Genomic DNA, 9802 nt, shown 5'->3' with positions numbered 1-9802 from the left:
CACTGACACACAGTGGTCAGTGTGGTAGCAGAACAGAAAAAAAAACATTGTTTTCATTGATTTTGTGAAATTATGTGAACCCCCACAATAGTGCTTTCTGATTACCTCCATTTTAATACTTCTTATGGCCCGTGTCCAGACAAATATACATACAAATAGCTTGTGGCTGCTGGAACCCTTTTCTCCAATCGGAAAATGCAAATATGTTTCCTATCATCTCTATATGACTTACATGTTAATGACTGGTTCTTTTGATGTGCAGGACACATGTGATACAGGGCCCCAGGCCAAAAGCTTAAATATGCCCTCTTTGCTGATAATAAACAAAGAATGTCAGACACATCATGTACTGTAGTCCTTGTTAGTGTTATGAACACCAGTATGATTGTAGAGAAAAAAATATATATTATTTTCTTAATTTTTAAAATCATAAAAAAAAATTGATGATGCATTCTGTATCATAAATTTTTTTGGCATGTGGTGGACACAATAAGCAATAATTCTTACTCACTGTTTATCTATACCACCTTATTCTGTATAACCATGGGGCCAGAAGCCTATCCCATGGGACTTAGGGCACGAGGCAGGGTACACCCTGGACGAGGTGCCAATCCATCACAGAGCACACACTCATTCACACACTACAGGCAATTTGGAAACACCTCTTAGCCTAATCTGCAGGTCTTTGGACTGTGGGAGAAAACCAGAGTACACGAAGGAAACCCACCAAGCACGGAGAAACTCCATGCACACAGACCGTAAGGTAAGAATCAAACCTGGACCCTGGAGTCAATAAGTGCTAACCACTAAGCCACTCTGCCGCTTAAATTTGCACTCTTCTAAAACCTAACAGTTACATCGTACAACATTATTGTTGATTGTTTGCCTATGATATAATGCCACAACTCCAAAAATTAGGGACAGTAGAAGGTAGAAGAATAGGTCTTTTGGAATAGGTAGTTACTGACAGGGAAGGAAGCATTTAATGTTATTTTTAAGAAAAACTAGACTGGAAAATTGGCTTTAAATGACAGGAAAAATGAGTAAAGAGATATCTAGAGCTTTTCTAACTAGAAGCTTCAACAAGAAGAAGTGTGTGAAAGTATTTGATAAAGCAGACGAAGAGTTCAAGACACAGAACAAGCCAAGGCAAGTTTAGGGAAGAAAGCATTACATGTTTTAAGGTAGTCTGATCTGGAAATTGGAAAGATGAGGGAAAATGAGATTAAGTATCTCACTCACTGCTTAATCCTGTATACAGGGTCATGGGGGGTCTGGAGCCTATTCCAGAACACTTAGGGCATGAGGCAGGGTACTGGGTGGGTGTAACAATACATCAGAGGGCACACACATACAAACAATCACACACGTATTCACACACTAGAGACAATTTGGGAACGCCATTTAGCCTAATCTGCATGTCTTTGGACTGTGGGAGGAAACCGTAGCACCCTTAGGAACCCCACCAAGCATGGGGAAAACAATCAAACTCCATGCACACAGAGACGGGAATCGAACCTGGCCGGGAATCAAACCCGGACCCTGGAGGTGCAAGGCGACAGTGCTAACCACTAAGGATTTATCTATCTATCTATCTAATCTATCTAACCCTGCTTTATAATGCTTTATTCCTTACTTGCACGGACAAGTGAGTTTTAAAATCCCAGCTGCATCTGTGTAGCACTACAGCACCCACTACCCCAGTAAGTGTCAGTCTTACTGCTGTAAAGAGTTTGATCCAGCACATAATAATCTGTTGAAGCTGACAGATTGTTGAGAAATGTTGACGGGTTCACCTGAATGAAAAGCCGAGTGGGTGTAGCTATGGTAGGTGTACTGATGTGGCTCAAGTGGCCATGGAGTGTAAAATGTGAGCCTGACTCTGACATCATCGCTGTCATAACACGGAAAGCCGCCTCCGGAGGTGTGATGCATTATGGGAAAGAGATAGTCAGCGGGTACGGCTTTACTCAGCTCATGTATGTGATCCAGGGAAACAGTGTTGGTTTTTTTTCCTTCTGAAACTGTAGGAACAGGAAGACGAAAACAGAAATGGACTGAACATTAATGATCTCGCTGCTATGACAGCCGCACTGCACAACCACACCGTCAGCTGTAAGTAGCATTACACACACACACGCGCGAAACAAACCTACGGAGACGATGGATTTAAGTGTGTGTGTCGAAATGCAGAACTGGTTGCGACACATTTGTACTTGTTCTTCCTGCTTCATTGCTTCCTGTCGCTAGCTAACGATAACGTGTCGCTAAACCTGGCGCTGGAAGCGATAGCACATCTGCCAAATAAACTACCTTATGTTATTAGCTCGCTAGTGTATAATAATATCTACAATATCGTTATAGTATCGCTTTTGCTAAAAAAAAAAAAAAAAAAAAGGAAAGCTAAAGCTTGTTAAGGAATTCGTCTTTGTGGTGTAGTAAACAGTAAGATTGGCAGCTGTAGTATTATTTAATGTCGGCTAAATGTTATTCAGGCGGTTAGCCTGCTAGCTCGCTAACTTCCTGGAAAACTCACAGTTTGTGCAGCTGGCCCCTGCTTGAACAATTTTTTTTTTTGTGTGTGTGTGTGTACTCCTTAATCAAACTTACTGTCACGTTTAGATAATCTATCCATGCTGTGTACTTTTAAAGTGTATACTTTTATGATGGCATTTATTTTCTGACATTAACCTACACTAACCTAGTGTACATATGAAGTTGTCAGTGTTTTTGCTCCCATCTGTTGAAATGCCTATGAAAACAAAATTAGTCATGCAGTGCTACAAACCAGTATAACTGTATATGTAGAGGGAGGGAAAAACAATGAATATTTTCGTCTTCATTTTAAAAGAAATGTTTTTGATGATGCATTCTGTACCAGTCACGTTTTCAACCAATTAAACACTCTCTAATACGTTTATATCCCACCTCCTAGGAAAATTTCTTGCTCTATGTACAGTAGAGGTGGTTATGGGTCAGGGTTCCTGTTCTGGCTTTTCTTTGTCTTCGTCTTCCTACATACTGTTGTTCGGGTGACAATAAATGGCTACTGTTCCTGCATTTTTGCAGCCGAAGCATTTTGAACTAGTTCATGGCTATGTGACTTAGGGCTGGTCATGTGCTTCTATCTCAGATTGACTGAGGCAGCAATTCTGACTTGTACAGTATCTGGCTTTTCAGTCAGTAAAAGTGAGCAGTATAATTTTATTTCCCATTCCAGTATATTAGATGCTTCTTTATTTATTATAAGTATTACAAGTGAATGTTTGCATAATAAGATTCAGGATAGTGATGAAAACTGGCAGTGACCTTTAAAGACAACAAAATCAGTCCCACACATTATTTTGTGGGGAAAAAAAAATTATATATATATATATATATATATATATATATATATATATATATATATAGAGAGAGAGAGAGAGAGAGAGAGAGAGAGATCACACACACACACACACACACAGTGGAACCTCAGCATATGGATGCACTCACTTTTAAATTTTCACCTTAAAAATTTTAATTTGCAACAGCATTTGAAGCATTTTGGGCATGAAAATGAATTAACCTAAATATGTCCAAGAATGCCGAGCAAAGTGAGTTTACAAATTCTTTACATTTTCACACACAGAATTAGTGAAGAAATTTCATTGGCTGGAGACTATAAGACCACACAGTGACCTCAGATAAGAGGACCAGTTACGTTGTGTTACTGCCAGTTGTACAGTATGCCCCCCCCCCCCCCCCACACACACACACATATTTGTGTGAAGTATGCGGGACCCTCATGAAAAATGGTCACTGCTTCTTGATGATCTTCTCTAGTTATGGTCTGTCACCGCTGGTGCCATGGTTTGGCATAACCCCAAAACACACTGCATTTCATTGTCAAGGATATTGTCCTCTTTTTGTTAATACTCTCTTCTCTTCCACTTGAAGTTTGTTTGCTATGTTGCTATTGTATGTTTAGATTCAAGAATGAGATGTATTTTGAACACTATTGGCTGCTGGGTATCACTGTTACTCCGTCAGACATGTCTGTAAAGTAAGGTTGCTGCAGAATATCTGCAGTAATATAATTGAATGGAACAGAGTAAGCGGTATCTGTATAAATCACATAGGTGAGGATGTCTTCATTAAAGTTACTGTATATTAAAAATTCCATGTGCACTACATACAGATCATTTTAATTCTAAATATATATTTTTTTGGTCCTTAAATGTAGGCCCTTGACCAACTGTAGATAACACGTGCATAACATGTTTGTAGGCTTCACCTGTGGTAAGAACTCGGTCACTTACCTGAAACCCTCAGAAACGTTGACTATGACTAGTTGTTTTAAATGTGTTAAATCTATTTGTTATTGTACAGAAATTCAAACTAAACCAGAACGTTTTGCTTTGGATTATATTTATGGCTAGTAGGGATCACCTGATACAGTATAATCGTGATACCTAGCAGCTGATTTGATTTGTACTGCTATTCTGTATCATAATATTTTTTTAAAATTATTATCGCAATTCACTTTTAAATTTGTAAAAAAAATAATAATAATTCAATACAAACCACACTGGATTTTTTTATTTAATCTTTTTTTCTTCATATTTAATGGCTATATTTCATTCAGTATATTTCAATTAGTTTATATAAATCTATAATGTATAATCCATGGTGATTGGATTAATGTGCTGCCTTGTTATTAAACTGACACAGTAAATCAGAAATAATGGAAATTTTAATATCTGTTTGTTATTTCTGCTCCACAGATTTTTTGCTGCAACTATCCTGCCTCTAAGCACAATGCCTCATGGAATTTTTCCTTGGCAACTTTGATATCCCATCAATGGTAACATTTCAAGATTAGAGACCTTAGGATAAAAGTTCAGGTTTCTACAAAAAAATAAGAAGGGAAAAAAAGCTTCGCTTATTCATCTGAAGCACATACCATTTTTGGATAACAAACCTACCATTTTGGTTTTTAACAATTTTTTTTTACTGTCCCACTGAGTCAAAGCTTATCATGAGATTCCGAATCTACAAGAGGAAAGTGGTGATCCTGACTCTGGTAGTCGTAATCTGTGGATTTGCTGTTTGGAGTAGTGGGAAACAGAAAAGAGAGAGTCCTGTTTTTCCCAGGGAAGTGGAAGATGTTAAGAAGAGCAGCATAAGTAATCTGGCCCAAGTCACAGCATCTGTAACTCGGAAACCAGTCAATGATACGGTTCCAGAAAAACTAGTTATACCCAAGCCTGTGACGGATAATACCACCCTGGTGTATCGGGGGCTTGTGTTCCAAATCAACTTTGACCAGACCTTGAAGAATGAAGAGCAGTTCAGATCTATACGCAAGAAGGATGACCTAGTAGTAGTAGTTCAGGTTCACAATCGACCAGAGTACCTGAGGCTGCTTGTGGAAAGCTTAAGAAAAGCAAAAGGCATTGAGAATGTCCTACTTATATTTAGCCATGACTTCTGGTCGCCAGAGATCAACAACATTATTTCGTCCATTGACTTCTGCCTTGTCCTTCAGATATTCTTTCCTTTTAGCATCCAACTGTATCCTCAAGAGTTTCCAGGGAATGACCCTAGGGACTGCCCCAGAGACATTTCTAAGAAAGACGCCTTAAAACTTGGCTGCATAAATGCAGAGTACCCTGACTCCTTCGGCCATTACCGCGAGGCCAAATTTTCCCAAACCAAACACCACTGGTGGTGGAAATTACATTTCGTTTGGGACAGGGTCCGTGTGCTTAAGGATCACAGAGGATTGGTGCTTCTTATTGAAGAGGACCACTACTTAGCCCCAGACTTCTACCATCTTCTTAAACAGATGACGTCTCTAAAGAAGGAGCAGTGTACTGACTGTGACATTATTTCATTAGGGAGCTACGGGCACATCGGCTATTCCAGCAAAGCCAACCGAGTGGAGGTAAAGGTCTGGAAATCCACAGAGCACAACATGGGCATGGCCATGGACAGGGAGACGTACCAAAAACTCATCCAGTGTACAGAAGCATTCTGCACCTACGACGACTACAACTGGGACTGGTCTCTGCAGCATTTAACTGTGAACTGTTTGCCAACTTTCTGGAAGGTCATGGTGAGTGAAGCTCCTCGTATCTTCCATGCAGGCGATTGTGGCATGCACCATAGGAAGGCCGCTTGTATGCCCAATGATCAGAAAAGAAAGATAGAAAACATACTTCAGAGCAGCACAAATCAGCTGTTCCCAAAAAAATTGCTCATCACAAAGAGACTGCCTGCGCCGGGGGCTGGTGGAGTAGCCCCTCATGTCAAAAATGGAGGATGGGGGGATATCAGGGACCATGAACTCTGCAAGAGCTATCTTCGTTTACAGTGACCTTTTTTTGTTTTTGTTTGTTTGTTTTTGGTTGTTTGTTGGTTTGATTTTCCTTTTGCATCCTCTAATGAAAGCCTTTACAAATTCTTAATGGACTATTTCTTTATATTGCCTGTTTTGTTGAAATATTCCAAATAAAAAGGGTATATGGGATTAGAGTTTGGTGATTTGTTTAAAGCACAATACCAGAACAGTGGTGCTAGCCTCATCATGTTTAATAAGTATACAACTGTAGTTAGGAGAAAAGCAACAAGCAGTTTAAGTTGAAAACCAATTTGCAACCTTTGCGAATGTCTTTTGCTAGTTTGCTTTTGGACCTGTGCATGTGAAATTGTTCAAGAGCACAATTAGCAGCTAATGCACATGCTACTATGCAGCTGTTGAAATATACCTATTAAGAGTCAGAAATAATTTCAGTAACAGAGGCAAACCTCAAAGTATTTTGTTACCACTTAGGTTTGACTTTGTCTTTGTTAGCATGGCAGCTCATTTTTCCATCAAGACAGCAAATACTTGTGCATAATTCTGGCCTATTTAAATCCTATAGCCTCTTCTTTCAACAAAAAGTCCTTTGAGACACTGTGTCCCATTTCCGTGAGCTACAGTTGAGCCTTGCCACAGTTCCTCATGTCCTCATTGTTCCAGCCAAGTGTGAAAAGAAAGCCAATTATGTTCCATTTAATATGCCGTGCTACAAATACTTACTCTATAGTGTTGATTTTTGGGCCACATTTGTGATTATTTACACAATCTGGACATATCTTCCTACTTAAGACTCAGCATAATAACATTCGGTATTGATTTCTTCTTTTTCTTCCTCCCAACATTTTAAAGCCCAAATGGCTTAATATCAGGTTCATAAGACTGGGTTTAGTGTAAAGTGCAGGACAAGCCACAGTTTGATAAGCACATGTTAACTGTAACTAATTTGCCTGCTGATACTTCCTCTTACTTTAATTTTACAGTAAAGATTTTATTTAATTATAGGTGATGTTATCCATCAGAATTTTATGACCATGTTGTACAATTTGAACAGGAAATTTGCAAGTAATGCTGTAATTGCACATTTAATTTGTGCATATTTTTTTAAAACTTCCAATTCTTTATGCATCTTTCTTAAAAGATTTATTTATTGTGACCTAAAAAATCTAATTTTTATATATTTGTAATGTACAGTACATCCTAAAAGTATTCACAGTGCATCACTTTTTCCACATTTTATTTTAAAATGGATTAAGTTCATTTTTTTTTACACACAATACCCCATAATGACAACATGAAAAAAGTTTACGTTAGATTTTTGCAAATTTATTAAAAAAAAAAAAAAATTGAGAAAGCACATGTACATACTGTAAGTATTCAATAATACTTATATACTTATACTTAAATATTTATAAAATTTTCTGCCGCTTTGAAGGTCCCAATGAGTTAAGGAAGAAGTTTGAAACCACCAGGACTCTTCCTAGAGCTGGCCGCCCATGTAAACTGAGCGATCGGGGGAGAAGGGCCTTGGTCAGGGACGTGACCAAGAACCTGATGGTCACTCTGTCAGAGCTCCAGAGGTCGTCTGTGGAGAGAGGAGCACCTTCCAGAAGGACTATATGGTAGAGTGGCCAAATAGAAGCCACTCCTTAGCAAAAGGCACATGGCACAAAGTCGCCTGAAGGACTCTTAGACCATGAGAAACAAAATTCTCAGGTCTGATGAGACTCTCTGGCCACTCTACCATATAGGCCTGATTGGTGGATTGCTGCAGAGATGGCTGTCCTTCTGGAAGGTTCTCTCTCCACAGAGTACCTCTGGAGCTCTGAGAAATTTGCAAAAATCTCAAGTTAGCGTTCTTCATGTTGTATGTGGGGTGTTGTGTGTAGAATTCTGAGAGGAAAAAATATTTTAATAGATTTTAGAATAAGGCTGTGACATAACAAAATGTGGAAAAAAGTGAAGAATTGTGCTGTGAATACTTTCTGGATGCACTGCATATTTGTTATGCTTTCCAGTAGCAAATACACAAAATACATTTTAAACACACAAAATTCAATTTATTAAATGTTCCCTAAACATATTATGTTTTTAGTTACACTAATAATAGCTTGGACTTTTAAATGCAAGCCATCATTTAAATGCGAAAAAAGATGCTTAACCTGGTAACCCGAGTATGAAAGTAAAAAAAATAACCGAGTATATTAATATCACAGATCATTACGGGTAAGTAAAAAAAAAAAAAGAGAGACACAACACAGTCACTTTGCGCCATTTTAATTCATTTATATGTTTGTGCTTATGAAGTTTGGAGAAGAAATTTGGGTGATAGTTTAATGCAAATATGGTTATGTATTACTTTCATTCATCATAAGTAACTGCTTTAAGTTAGCCTGGGTTAAGGTGGAACCGCAGACTTTAAACCCTGGATAGAGGCTGGAACACACCATTGAAAGAACAGTCATTATAGGAGTAAGATACTGTACATAAGTTTAGGTATAAGGAAATAGTTTATCCATATAAAATCTAGACTGACGGTAGCCACTAGAGCTGTGACTCATGCATAGACTGTCAATTTCTTTAGATTTTTAGGCATTGCCATTTTAAGATCAATTTGATTTAATATCACTAATGTTTGTCAAGCTGTCTCAAGCAGTTATATCACTGATGGTTGTCTTTTAGTGCCCAAAACAACAAAAAAAAAAGTATAGTGAAATGCAGGGTAACTCGTGTTAATGATTGTTGAAATGTCATGTCTCATTCAAATTGAGACATGACATTTCAACAATCTAAATTCAAAAGAAGAAGAAGCAACACTCTTAAAAAAGTAAGTATTTACTTACAGTAGATCACCTTCCCTCCACATTGTTGTGTTTTCTTAGCACACCTGATTTAACTTATCGGCTAATTAACAGCCTTTTCTGAATTAAAGTGAGTATGAATGCATTGAAAACACTAAAAAAACGTGCTGGTTGGAGTTGGCAGGAAAGATATGGTAACTCAAATAACCAATCTTTAAAACAGTAGTGTCCCAAATATTTACACAGACATGCAAGACATATGAGGTAGATGCACTTGTATGCAAAAAATACCCATTGTAATACCAATTAATCGTGCCTAGAGCTGAGAGTTCCAAAAAAAAAATTTTTTTTAGTGTAGATCATTCTAAGGGAAATCTGTCCCAGAGACAAATAGCGAGAAATTCTGAAATACACCTTTATACCATAAAAATAGGATTACTGTAGAATAGTTTAACCAAAGACGTTAAAAGCAGTTTAACGACCTAAAAAGGAGTTAAGAACAATCCACTCATTCTATGCCTAGGCAAGGTGTTGCTTTTAAAGCCTCTAAAGGAAAGTCAACAAAGTATTAACAGTGTACATATTAAAAACCAAACCTTACTTGTCTGATAAATTCTGTTGCACAAGTTTTATCATAAAACAATTGGTGTCTATTTTCTCC

The 9802-nt window shown here is 37.9% G+C and overlaps 1 protein-coding gene across 1 annotated transcript; it reads left to right on the top strand.

Annotated features, from left to right (window-relative positions):
- Positions 1-1920: 1920 nt before the first annotated feature.
- mgat2 (alpha-1,6-mannosyl-glycoprotein 2-beta-N-acetylglucosaminyltransferase) lies at positions 1921-6511 on the top strand. The gene is made up of 2 exons (XM_053488464.1): positions 1921-2115; positions 4764-6511. Exon 2 carries the CDS (start codon positions 5018-5020, stop codon positions 6356-6358), a length of 1341 nt encoding a protein of 446 aa, XP_053344439.1. The 5' UTR covers positions 1921-2115; positions 4764-5017; the 3' UTR covers positions 6359-6511.
- The last annotated feature ends 3291 nt before the right edge of the window (positions 6512-9802 follow it).

This window comes from Clarias gariepinus, chromosome 27 (assembly GCF_024256425.1).
Source record: "Clarias gariepinus isolate MV-2021 ecotype Netherlands chromosome 27, CGAR_prim_01v2, whole genome shotgun sequence".
Taxonomy (NCBI): Eukaryota; Metazoa; Chordata; class Actinopteri; order Siluriformes; family Clariidae; genus Clarias; species Clarias gariepinus.
This window is presented reverse-complemented; position numbering and strand designations above follow the sequence as displayed.